This window comes from Mixophyes fleayi, chromosome 1 (assembly GCF_038048845.1).
Source record: "Mixophyes fleayi isolate aMixFle1 chromosome 1, aMixFle1.hap1, whole genome shotgun sequence".
NCBI classification, from domain to species: domain Eukaryota; kingdom Metazoa; phylum Chordata; class Amphibia; order Anura; family Limnodynastidae; genus Mixophyes; species Mixophyes fleayi.
In genome coordinates, this window is record NC_134402.1 from 413,504,243 (window position 1) to 413,518,504 (window position 14,262).

The window sequence follows — 14,262 nt, forward strand, 5'->3', positions numbered from 1 at the left end:
CTGCTTGGGCGTTATGCATAGTCCTCATCATCACTTATGTAGTGTCACAGATTCTGTAGCATCTGACAGAAACAAACAGATTTGTCAGACATAGTACAATTGAGTAGAATAGTAAATGCATGGAAGCAATTAACAACATATTGCATGGCGTGCAGAATAAATTCAGCATCAGACGCGGCAAGGGACATAATATTGAGCAGAATAATAAGTGCATGGATGTCATTAACAGAAAAAGTTGGAGTTATATAGAAAGATTTAGCATCAGATATGACAAGGGAGGTAGACGGTTAGACCCTGCCTGTGAGAGCTGTGAGGGGGAAGACAGTAGGATCAAGTGGGACATTTTAGTTTGGGGTATGGAATGGGTGATGGAGCAGTGTTGGAAAACAGCGAAGTAGGTGTACATGGTAGCAATATGATAAGGCAGTAGGGCAGACTTCACATAAGAGGAGACATATCATCATCACCATTTATTTATATAGCGCCAATGATTCCGCAGTGCTGTACAGAGAACTCATTTACATCAGTCCCTGCCCTATAGAAGCTTACAGTCTTAATTCCCTAACACACAGAGAGAGAGAGAGACACTAGGGTAAAATTTTTTAGCAGCCAATTAACGTACTAGTATGTTTTTGGAGTGTGGGAGGAAACCGGAGCACCTGGAGAAAACCCACGCAAACACGGGGAGAACATACAAACTCCTCACAGATAAGGCCATGGTCGGGAATTAAACTCATGACCCCAGCACTGTGAGGCAGAAATGCTAACCACTAAGCAACCGTGCTGCCCAACATATAAGACCAAGTGCCAGTGGCATAAATACTAGGCCGCAGGCAGTAGTGAACAGATGCCAGCAGTTGTGAGATGGTCCACGGTATAAGTGCTTCAATAGTATGGTGGGAGGCATCTCCATGTCCGGCAGTAGATGGTGCTTAGGTAGCTGTGGATGGTGCTTTGAGCCTTACCTAGATAGTAAAATATGGCACAACTCCATCAGTGAATCCAGAAAGAACACCAGAATTCACATGAAATTATTTGAAAGAGCCTTAGGAGACTAAACAGATATCGGGTACATCCAGATGTGGCAGGCTGGTGAGAAAAAATATTACTTTTTATTAATGAATCCAGCAATCCTGTGAAAAGCGATCAGCTGTGCAGCAGTGCGGGACTGCCATTGTTAAGCAGGCTCCCCTCTCTGTTTACACTTGTGAATGACATCCTGCTCCGTCCTGGATTGAACTGCATTATCTGAGCTACATTCAGAGGCGGTGTGACATCAAATCCAAGTTTACGCTGAGAGGGGAGTTTGCTTATTTGGCTTTGGCAGCCCTGCACTGTTACACCTCGGATGGGAGTCTGAGCAGGCGCTGGGTTTCACAGGACTGCGGGATGCAAGTAGGGGTGAGAACCCCTACTTTACTGTGTACTGATATAAAAAGTAAACTGCATGTTATAGATTATTAGTTTAAATTCTTTGAAACATGAAGGGAAAAAATATGAAAATTACTTTTTACTGCCCACAGAATGTTATGTCCATGTCCGTAATAATATTAGTGTGAGCTGGCAGTGATTGTTTTGGAAGTAAAATTCTCATCCCTAACCACATCATCATCATCATCACCATTTATTTATATAGCGCCACCAATTCCGCAGCGCTATACAGAGAACTCACTCACATCAGTCCCTGCCCCATTGTAGCTTACAGTCTACATTCCCTAACATACACACACACAGACAGATAGACAGACTAGGGTCAATTTGTTAGCAGCCAATTAACCTACTAGTATGTTTTTGGAGTGTGGGAGGAAACTGGAGCACCCGGAGGAAACCCACGTAAACACGGGTAGAACATACAAACTGCTCACAGATAAGGCAATGGTCGGGAATTGAACTCATGACCCAAGTACTGTAAGGCAGAAGTGCTAACCACTACGCCACCGTGCTGCAACCACAGAAAAGTGTTACCATTGACCACATTATAATGAACATATATGACCATTAGTGTACGATGCTGAACATTTGCTTTCCTTTATTAAACTGTAGTAGAAGAATGATGGTGTTTAATAATATCACTTGCTATGGGCTACAATACATTTTTCCTCTTGTAAAATAATAATAAGGCTCCATCTGTCAGTGGAATCCCACTAACTCAGACATCATTAGTTATGAGGGATTTCTTGGCACTACTCACTTCCAGCAAACCATCACAGGTTACGTAAGGGTTATGCTGCCGTATCTCTTATGTCTGGAGAACCAACTGTTAGAGAAGCTTTCCGGCATCGGTGCAGCTTCTTGGCATCTTGGATAATAACAAGCTATATGTTTAAGAGCAATAGCAATGTGAGGCATCTTGATAGAAGGGGAATGGTACTGCAGCCAGGTAAAAGAGCAGACAGTAGTCGGTGCGCCATAGAAAATTATAACGGGGACCACTAGTTGTAGAATAATCATGCAGCCTCCTATTTAAGAGTAAGGCTAGTGTCAGACTAGAGCATTTCAGCTGCTTGAAAAGCGTTGAAGTAGATTTGCTTGTATTGTATTTGCTCTGAGCGTTTTTTTCTTTGACAAACTTGGCAGAGAAAACACCTGCTAAAAATGTATCGGCACTTTCCGCTCTGAACCTAGTCCAGAAGATTAAATGCTAACTACTTTAGCCTGGCAGAAAATTGCTCAGAGTGTTGAAAATACTTTTGTGACACTTACAAAAGAGTTGATATTATTTTTAATGCAACATTGTTGCATTTTGCTCTAGAGTAGAACTCCAAACTATAAACAAACAGCTTTTTGAGCGATTGGAGCCGTGAAAATACACATTTATTTTCTCCACATTACTGTATTTATTCTTATTGGTTGCGTTTAATCTCTAGGTTACTGTTGTTTATGCTGATTTATTTTTCAAAGTCTGTGCTGTAAAACTATAATATACTTGCAGCAATTGAAGTGCTTATAGCTGGCGAAATGGTCTGAGAGACCTCCTGGTGGAAAGCATCTTGGGGAATGTATCTTTATTGTTTTGCATCATGATTGGCTTACAGTTTTCTACATAACAGAAATGCCTTATAAAGACTGAAGGTTAGGGAGATTAGCAACACTGGTGCTTTTTGTCCTATCTCAGAACCACTTTAGACAAGGGGATCATTTACATACAGCACATCTTACACAGGGCAGCGTTGGTGAATATGTATAATCGTGACTATGGTTATGGATGAACACATTGAGCAAGTCCATTTGCACTATAAATGTGCGTGATTATAGCAATGTTAAAGTGGGACATAAAAGCACTCGTCTTGCACAAGTGAAACTAAGCACATCCTACAATCACATTCATCTTTAGATTTTACTCTTCCAGTATAGTCTCTGGGATCTGACAGGTAAATCTAGCCAGAAGTGTCTGATTATGTCTTTTGGAGGAGAAGACTTGACTGTATTGTTTGACAAATAGTTCGCACACTCTAATTTCAGAAGATATCATAAAAGAACTAGCGCCAATCATAGTGTAATGGACACAAATAATTTAGGTAGCAATAAGTGAATCCAATTAAAAGCCGCGTACCAAAACAAATCAAAAGCGTAGCTTATCTGAGAAGTAAAGGTTTAGATGTCCTCTCCATAAATCCATATAGGACATAAGATAAAGCTTGAAGGAAAACGTAGTAATCCAAACGCCAGATTTTCATATAAAACAAAAGATTTAGGGTCTGAGTCATTAAGTAAAGTAAAAAAAAAAAGGAGTAAATGTCCTACGGGACAAACCATGCAAGGGGTGCAATTAAGTTTTATTATTTTGCACATAAGGAAAATACTGGCTGCTTTTTCATGCAGCACACATATACTTGATAGCTTTATTTTTACACTGAAATGTAAAGTTGATCTAGGACATTCCCTATCCCAACTATAAATCTGTCACCACATTTTAAATGTACCTCCCCCTCCAGTGTAACATGGTTTTGCCGAGGTGCAAAGTTACTTCTTTTTTGTGCTTTGCTCTCCTTAATGACTCAGGCCGTTAATATCCACATACAATCATTAGTACATCATCCGTAATATTGAATATAAAAACATCAAGGTGTATCTGTATGGAGTCCATAGTGAAGCTGTTAACAACAGGGAGATAATAACGATAAGTCCAAGGGACTATATTCGAGACTTATCGTTATTTGTTGCTTGGACCTCTCCATAGTGGTTCTAGGATTCGATGTCTTCATGGACTTGAGTTTTCTGAAGAGGACATCTGAAGCTTAAATTCTCAGATAAGCTACACTTTTGATTTGTTTTGATACGTGGACATTAATTGGATTCACTTATTGTTACTTAAATTATTTGTGTTTACTACACTCTGTTTGGCACTTCTTCTTTTCTGATTTCTTCTAGATACACACTTGGAACCAGTGTTTAAGAAAGGAGCAGCCTTTCTGTGTGATGTATTTGTTTTTGTATTATTGTATTTTTTTAGCACAAATATTGTACGCTAACCACTTTAGTGCTACAAGTTTTATATTACGTTTACACTCAAATTTCAATTACATTTTCCAGACGGAGCACCTCGCAAGACATATGTCCTCATACCAGCATGATCTGCCTCCTGACCTTCATCCTGCCACAGAAATCAGTGAGGAATCTAAGAGCGAATTGTTACAGCAGTGTGAAGATCTATGGGCACAAGTCGGACAGGTATGTAATAAATTGTAATACATGGGAAGACTTTATCTGCTAAAAATATAATGGACACGTTATTATACATCTTACAACAACCTTTGATGTGTTTTTTTTCTTTTTCTTTTTCTTTTTTTATGGCAATCGAGTAAAAGCAGATTTATTTTAATTCCCCATACATATTTTTGTTTGATTTATCCTATAATTTAAATATGATTCAACTAAGAAATTGCAATAACAAATAAAAGAGGACTCTACAAGTAGAAAAAAATAATATCCCAAACAAATAAGCTTTATTATAGTCTTGTAAGCTGGAGATTGCAGGCGACTTGTATTAATTCAGTTCTAAAATGATACTGGTCTGAGCTCTTACAAGCCCCCCCCCCTCTCTATTCACTATCCACTAATATTGGGCTTGGCAAGCAGCCAAAACAACTTTGAGTTGGTTATTGTTTTGTTTTTTGAAACAAAACCAGAGAAAAATAAGCCAGCGCTCGGTATATCCCACATTATATATGGTACCAGCTGCTTGCCAATAAGCCCGCGCTCGGTATATCCCATATTGTATGTGGTACCAGCAGCGTGGCAATATAAATGCCCATATATGTATACAAAATGTAAAAAGACAGTTGTCAGCGCTTATCCTTTAAACTGCATATTTGTGTGTGTCTAGCAAAATGAAAAAATGAGGTATTAGTTCATATTTTGATCAAAAGACTTAAGCCTGCATCCCAACGTCAAGGGTACCTCATTATATGCAGGTCCTACACTGACCTATATGCTTTAAACACTATTAAAATGCAGTTAAAATCAGATGCACTAACCTCCCAGGTATAGGGGTTTACATCTAGCAAATGTGCCTTAAATAGGCTTGATGGACAGCTGCTATGACAAAGCATATAGGTCAGTGTAGGACCTGCATATAATGAGGTACCCTTGATGTTGGGATGCAGGCTTAAGTCTTTTGATTAAAATATGAACTAATACCTCATTTTTTCATTTTGCTAGACACACACAGATATGCAGTTTAAAGGATAAGCGCTGACAACTGTCTTTTTTTGATTTTGTCTTTTGCTTTCTTGCAGTCATGTTGCTGCACTGTACAAAATAGTGAACCCATAGTGCTGGAGAAAACCTTGTAAGTCTAAATGTTTAGTTTCAATCACAAGAGAGCACACAAGTTTAATGAAAATGGGCCTGATTCATTAAGGAAAGGAAAGCAAAAAACAAAACGAGTAACTTTGCACCTTGGCAAAACCATGTTGCATTGGAGGGGGATGTAAATTTAAAATGTGGGGACAGATTTATAGTTGGGGTAGGGCATGTAATAGATCAACTTTAAATGTCAGTGTAAAAATAAAGCTATCAAGTATTTGTGCGCTAGATGAAAAAACAGCCAGTATTTAACTTATGTGCAAAATAATAAACTAATTTGCATCCCTTGCATTGTAACATGGTTTGTCCAGGAGATAACTTATTTTGGTTTGCCTTACTTTCCTTAATGACTCAGGCCCAATATATGTAAGTCATCTTAATGAACTTGAGGAATGTGCTTTTTTTTAATTGAGGGAACACCTCTTGGCAAAATGTTTCTTTCCCTCCATGTTCAAGTAATGTCTTTATACAACCATTTTCTTTTCAGCCAGTTTATAAATGAACATATTCTACCCATAAATAAATAAATACATATCAGGCAGACGATATAAGTGATTGCATTAAATTGGGATATAATCTGTCTTCCAGGCTGGGCCTTCCAGTGCATTGTATAAGCTGAGCGTGAAAGTAGTGTTCTTGTGGTTAGAGTACTCCATCAATCTGTTATTTTATGTGTCTGGGTATAGAATATTTTATAGCGGTAGAATTGATGCTGAGACCAAATGTATCTATGTTGTAGTTTTTAAAGGGGCCCTAACCCTATATTGTTATTTTCACTTCATATTTTTACAATGCAAATAATAACATGCACATGTATCAAAGTATTCTTGTTCTAGGACTTTACCTAATTTCTGTGATGGTGCTTCTAGAGCTCAACATTCAGTAAAGTTGCTATTAATTGCCTTCCATAATCATGTTACCTTGTACCAGAGCTCTCCTATCAATCTTATTGAGGTGTGATAATCTATTAATAATACAGTAGCTTTTTGGGCATGGCCTAGTGACCGAGGTTATGTGTGTCATTATGAGCAGGCCATGTCCTCTTAAAGGGCGCCCCAGATACAGACAATAATATACATGGCAGACACAACCCCCTGAAGTTTCCTAATATCCTGTGCAGTGGGAGACCAGGAAACTACATTCACCTGGCGTAGGCACAAGTAAGCTATAACATTTTTCGAGTTGAGACATTTTGCTCTGTGTTACCACATTGAAAACTATTGCTCTACGGTAATTATTAGTTAAAGAGAAACTCAACGCACCCCTTCCTTCTATATCAAAATTTTGATGTAAAGGGCATTCTGCTAAGCTCACATCCATCCCCTGGTATGGCTAACGCTGCAATCGTCAACCACAGCTGGAAAAAACAGCTTACAAAAAATCACTCAACAAATATGTGATATTAGAATTATTATTCTTTAGTTATGTAGCACCAACAAATTCCATAACCCTGTACAGAGAACTTAATTCAGGCACACCTGTCCCGGCCCAGTTGGAGCTTACGATCTAAAGGGTATTAGGAATATAAGGATAAAAGAGCGATGCCTTTTTCTCTCGCCCACTTTCTGCGTACATCCACCAGATGTGTGCATGGGAGAGGAGTGGGGTTAGCGTGAGGGAGTACATGCATGGCAAAGAGGTTAATCATTACCATGCAGCATATTGTGCCCCTAGATCCCTTCCTCTGTGAATGAAATACTTTGTTGCCTCCGCTCCGTTTTTAATTGTAGGGCACCACGGTGGCTTAGTGGTTAGCACTTCTGCCTCACAGCACTGGGGTCATTACTTCGATTCCCGACCATGGCCTTATCTGTGTAGAGTTTGTATGTTCTCCCCGTGTTTGCATGAGTTTTCTCCAGGTGCTCCGGTTTCCTCCCACAATCCAAAACATACTAGTAAGTTAATTGGCTGGTATCAAATTGACCCTAGTCTCTCTCCATCTATCTGTGTCTATGTATGTGTATGTTAGGGAACTTAGACTGTAAGCACCAATGGAGCAGAGACTGATGCGAGTGAGTTCTCTGTACAGCGCTGCGGAATTAGTGGCGCTATATACATAGATGATGATGACGATTAGAGCTGCGCTATATGCAAAAAATAAATATTACATATGGTGCCCTCTGCTCCTAAGAAACCAAATGAGCCGTAGGAAACCCAAGAAAGATGGGGAGATGAATGTGCAACCTCCATTCAGCCCGCACCCTGGGTTGGAGTCTAACCTATGATACCAGTGTTGCAAGGCAGCAATTCCAACCACTGTACTGCGCAATCTAACCACAGTAACGTAAGAAGCTGCATTGATTGACAGATTAAAGGAATAAAACGACACATTGTTTTCATGTGTCAGTCTGGTTTATTATTTATTTTTAACTCCAGTTCAGATTTATACTTTTTAATATCCTATATATTTTTTTAATTTGTTTGTTTTATATGAAGCAATATGACGATTAATGACCTATTTTATTTATTTTTTCACTACATGGTGACAGTAGTTCATAACTTCTTCTCCGGTACCTCTATTTGTATCCTCCATGGTATACTTTGGTGCACACACTTTTCTTCTCCGGTACCTCTATTTGTATCCTCCATGGTATACTTTGGTGCACACACTTTTCTTCTCCGGTACCTCTATTTGTATCCTCCATGGTATACTTTGGTGCACACATTTTCTCCTAGCACAGGAGTTTGTACACATTTACACAGACCTGTAAGTAAAAGATTTGTAGAAGAAAAACACCTGCCTTGATAAGACTGTAAACTTGTCATCACATTGGGAATCTGCCTGAAATAGAATAAGGCTTCTGGCTCGTGTATGAGATCTATATCCAGCACTTTGCTGTCCAGTTTCCTTCATGGAATCATTTTTTTTGTAGAAATAAGTAATTGCAGCCAAATACTATAAAAATGATGTAATGTAATAAAATCTATGGTGTTCTTAACCGAATCTGAACTATGTTATTCTGGTTGAATAACTGTTATAATAGAATTTCTGGCATTTAAGCGGAAATCCATTGCTATATTTTCAAGACTACAATAAATGTGTTGTAAGGAAAAATGAATTATTTTTCTAGGTTTAAGTTACCTTTGGCCCTAGAACTATTGTTGAGCAACACTTTAGCAGTTTAATAATATATTTCATTGTTATGTTTCTGATTGTGAAAATGGGGAGGTCAGCAAGTATTGAAATGACATTATACTGAAAATTGTTTTTTTGTTTTTTTTTAAATCTGTTTATATCAACAACATTGAGTACAAAAAAAGAAAAAAAAACTACAGAGTAAACAATCCAAGCTACACAGCAGAGCACACAATACACCTAGTGTAAACAGTAATGAAAATAGTACAAATATTTTTGGGGGATATTAAATAGCAATAAAACAGCAATAAAAACAATAAAAGATAAAGTAGCAAATATGACCGAAAATATGACATGAATTGTTGAGTTTTTAGTGTGGAGAGGGAAGTGTTAGGAATGGGAGGAAAATTTAGGGAGCAGAAGGCGAAGAGAGACAAGGGAACTGATTCATTAAGAAAAGTTAAGCAAAAAATTGAGTACGTTTTCTGGACAAAACCATGTTGCAGTGCAAGGGGTGCAAATTAGTTTATTCTTTTGCACATAAGATAAATGCTGGCTGTTTTTTCATGTAGCAGACAATACTCGATAGCTTATTTGTACACTGAAATTTAAAGTTAATCTAGGACATGCCCTACCCCAACTATAAATCTGCCATCACATTTTAAATTTACCTCCCCCTCCAATGCAAAATGGTTTTGCCTTACATGCTTACTTTTGCTTAACTTTCCTTAATGAATCAGGTCCAAGGAGAGGAAAAAAAGGTGGGGTGGGGGAGACAAGGGGTGGATAGACATTCCAGATCGTGGCTTGGCCAGCCCAACCACTACCTAGCAAGGGATGAAAATTATTTAGTTACAAATTTACAAAAGGCTTTCTAGCTCATTGGTGTTCAACTGGTTTTATGGCCTCCTGTCCAGAGTAATTTCCCTTAATTGGTCGTCTTTCTAATGTTTCTGATATCAGAATGAGCACCGTGCATTCACACAGCCTTTGTACCAGACTAGTCCATGATTGGGCTGTGTGAACACTACATGTTGGTGTTCTGCGGTCATAATGGGATCTGATATTACCAACTTGAGGGAATGAGGAACACTTATGATCTTATTGCCACCAGTGTTCTATCTAGAGAACTTTTGGGGACATTTATGAAAATTAGTGAGAAGGAATAAGTTGATGATGCCCATAGCATCCAATCACATTTTATCTATCATTTTGAGAGTGTGGTTTATAATATGTAAGCTAACTTAGCGGTAGCTGTGGGCAGCACTATTTCTCTTTCATCCGGTCTGGGGGACACTGCTTACCATGGGTTGTGGAGGGGAGCACGGGGAGTTGGCACCTAGCTAGTTAATCTTTAGCACTGCTGACAGACCCCTCCCCTCTACAATCCCCCTGACTCTTCCTCTTCAGGTTTTTTTAGGTGCCCTAGGAGTTGGGCAGGTTTTCTTTTAGCTAGTGATTTTACTCAGTTTTATTTATTTTTTATTATTAATTTTAATTTGAATTTACTTTTATTTAACTTTTCTTTTAGTTAGACAGTGGTAGGTTAGATGGCAGAGCTGGGAGTGTGTTCTATTATAGAGAACACACTCCCATGGAAAGAAATAGCAGCATGACAGGGCTCTGTCAGAGAGAGCAGACAGCTCTCAATGACAGAGCAGAGGCGGTCAAATGTAGAATGACAAGCGGTCTCACGGACCGCTGTCATTCTCGGAGGCTCCCCCGATAACCGGTGCTGCCACTGCTGGCATAGAGCGCCTGTTATCGGAAGAATATTTCCGGCGCCCATGGGTTTTTTTTAAGCACCGGTCCGCGGAGGATTTCTGGGAAGGAAGAGATGTCAGGGGCCATACCAAGATCCCCCCGCAGAAAAAAGGAAGGGGTATCTAATGCTGCAGGAGACCTCCTTTTTTTTTTTTTTTTAGGTCTCCACTACTCTGCCAATAAAGTTCCTTTTATAAAAAAAATAAAAAAAAGGAGAGAGGAGACAAGACGTCGGAAGAGGGGGAGCTAGACCACAGAGAGCTCCCCTGCTCTTCAGTGCAGTTGGAACAGTCCAGGTCCTCTGGCGCTAGAGAAGCCCGGGAAAAGACCTCATCTTGGAGGGAGCAGGCACAGAACACTGCTGCTGGACTTCTCCCCTGTGTGACCCTTTTGGCTAAGTACCGCAGTTTTCTTTAAACATTTACAGAAAACTGTATTTTGTGGTTTATAAAGGGGGACTAGTAAGGGTTTTATGGTGATTCTCTTACTTGCCTAATCATCACACTGTCTGTTTCATACTCGTACAAGTACAACTTTTATTATAGATTAGTTGATTACTTGTTTATTGCTCTGTGTCTTTCTCTCTCAGATCTAACAATCAATCTCTCTTTATCTGGCGTGTTTGGTGTTCCTTTCCTTTGTGAAATGTCAGATAAAGGGAAAGGCCCTATGGCTAAATATTTTACATGTTCTAGATGTAAGGTTAAATTACCATGTGGGCAGAAGGACCCGTTGGCGCTCTGCTCTGACTGCGAAGGGGGAGCCCCCTCTGCGCAAACCCAACACACTCCAGCCCCGCTAACGGAGGAACCGGCCTGGGTGGCTTCTCTGACACAGTCGTTTTCCTCTATAGCACAAATTATCACTCAGTCTACTCAGTTACTGACAAGTGTGGCAGCCCTTCCTGCTGTGTCAAATAATGCTGTTGCAGCTTTGGGGCTCCCTGCTGCAACAGTTTCTCCTGAAACGGCTATAGCAGGACCTTCCTCTTTAGTAACGGATCAGCCCTCTGGTCCTCCAGAACCGGCATGGTCCTCAACGTTTATAAAGGGCTTAGACACACTGAATCAGTTGCTTGAATCCCCAGATTTACCCCCTTCTAAAAGAAGGCGGCTTAGATCCAAATCCTTTACTGGTCCTTTCGGATGCTGAGGAGTTTTCTGAAGAGGAAGGCGACATAAACGTTGATCCTGACCAAATTCAGCTGTTGGAACAGGAAGAAATCGCTAGATACCAGGGTGTTCATGATTTGGTTTTAGCGGTGAGGCAGGCTCTGGACCTCCCAGAAACGGAGGATCCTAGTTATACAGACAAAAGTCTCTTTAAGAAAGCCAAAAGAAGAGTTATTCGGTTTCCTCCTTCTGTAGAGCTCAAAGATATTGCTGAGGGAGCCTGGAAACAGCCTGGTAAAAGATTCTCTGTACCAAAGAGGTTCTCCTCCTTGTATCCGTTGCAGGAAGAGGACGTGGCTCGATGGGAAGGGATTCCCAAAGTAGATACTCCCGTTTAGCCCGACACACTATCCTGCAAGTCCCGGGCACAGCAACTCTGCAGGATCCCACTGACCGAAAAGTTGAATCTCAGCTAAAATCTATTTTTGTAGCAGCGGGTTCTTCCTTTAGACCCACCTTTGCTTCGGCTTGGGTTGCTAGGGCCATGGAAGCATGGGCAGATCAACTGGCAGAGGCCTTACAGGACTCAGATTTACTTCCCCTAGCTTTACATTTGAAAGAGGCATCGGGGTACCTTTATGAGGTGGCTAGGAGCACAGCATCTGTGTCCTCCTCTATTCAAGCTGCGTCAATTTCAGCTAGAAGAACGTTATGGCTGAAATCCTGGGAGGGGGATTCGGAATCTAAAAAAATCCCTGGAAACCATTCCCTTTTCAGCAGCAGGTTTGTTCGGCCCGCAATTAGATACTATGATTTCCCAGGCAACGGGGGGCAAAAGCACTTTTTTGCCAGTACGCTCAAGTAGAGGCTGGGCCCCGCGCTTCAGCTCCTTTAGGCAGTCCTTTCGAGGGACCTCCTTTCCTAGGGGCCAGTCATTTAGGGGCAGACAACCGAATGCTAGAGGCTTCTCATTCAGAGGTAGGTCCTCGTTTGCAGCTAGGCGCCAGGCCTCCAAGGCTCAGGACAAGCCTACGTCCTGACTGCCACTCTACTCCAGGAGGCGGCGATAGTGGGGGGATGTCTGTCGCTTTTTCAGGAACAGTGGACAGCGTCATCTCAGGATCCTTGGATTCGGGGTATTATATCAAGGGGGTACATGATAGACCTGCTGGGTCCGGTACCACATTGGTTCTTCGTAACCCCGCTACCCCGAGATCCACAAAGAAGACAGGCAATACAGGGTTGTGTCGCCTCTCTTCTTTCGCAAAGAGTTATTTGCAGGGTCCCAGACAGCAAGAAAGGAAAGGGGTTTTATTCAAACCTTTTTCTGGTCAGGAAGCCGGACGGGTCTTTTCGACCCATCTTAAACCTAAAGAACCTCAATGTACACTTACGAGTGGACAAATTTCGGATGGAGTTCCTAAGGTCGGTAATAAACGGCCTAGAGAAGAATCAGTTTATGGCTTCCATAGACATAAAGGACGCATACCTCCACGTTCCCATTTGGAGCGGTCATCAACCTCTCCTGAGATTTACAGTGGGGGCCTCCCACTATCAGTTTCGGGCTCTCCCCTTCGGCCTTTCCACAGCGCCAAGGGTCTTCACGAAGATCATGTCAGTGATGGCAGCATGCCTTCACTTAAAAGGAATTCAGGTTGTCCCTTACTTAGACGATCTGCTCATCAAATCTTCCTCAGAGATTTGCTTGCGTCAGCACTTATCCCTCACCATAACTTTCCTCGAGAGCCGTGGGTGGCTGATAAACTTGAAGAAATCCCAGTTAGTTCCGTGCCAACGCATGGTCTTCCTGGAACTCATCATGGACACCAGTCAGCAGAAGGTGTTCTTGCCTGCGGAGAAGATCAGCTCGATTCAGAGTATAACATCTCAGGTCTTGTCCTCTCCCAGTCCCTCAATTCTTTTGTGCATGCGTCTTCTAGGAAAGATGGTAGCCTCCTTTTGAGACAATTCCCTTCGGTCGGGCACATTCACGATGCTTCCAGTGGGATCTGTTGACGAAATGGTCAGGATCCCACCTACAGTTGGATCGCCAGAAGATCTCGCTGTCTCCGGAGGCGAGAGCATCGCTTCAATGGTGGCTGATTCAGGATCACATGTTGGTGGGCAGGTCCTTTGCTCCGTGGTCATGGATCATTGCCACGACAGACGCCAGCCTAAAAGGTTGGGGGGCTGTAGTACTGCATCTCCGGCTCCAGGGGCTTTGGTCTGTTCGAGAATCAGCCCTATCCATCAACATGTTAGAGTTGAAGGCAATTCTTTTGGCTCTTCGGGGGGCCCAGACTCTTCTTCAGGGCCATCCAGTCAGACTTCAGTCCAACAATGCCACGGCTGTGGCATATGTCAACAGACAAGGAGGAACGAGGAGTGCAGCTGCAATGCAAGTAGCAGCTAAAATATTTCTTTGGGCGGAACAGTATGTTCCAGCAATCTCGGCAGTTTTCATCCCAGGAATAAAGAATTGGGAGGCCGATTATCTCAGTC

The 14,262-nt window shown here is 41.4% G+C and overlaps 1 protein-coding gene across 1 annotated transcript in view; it reads left to right on the top strand.

The window, feature by feature from the left end:
• CENPK (centromere protein K) overlaps positions 1–14,262 on the top strand; it is a 40,096-nt gene that overhangs the window by 2,298 nt on the left and 23,536 nt on the right. Inside the window, exon 3 of the mRNA XM_075182855.1 lies at positions 4,534–4,671. Within this exon, the coding sequence (XP_075038956.1) occupies positions 4,534–4,671 (138 nt within the window). The remainder of the gene's footprint in view (positions 1–4,533; positions 4,672–14,262) is intronic.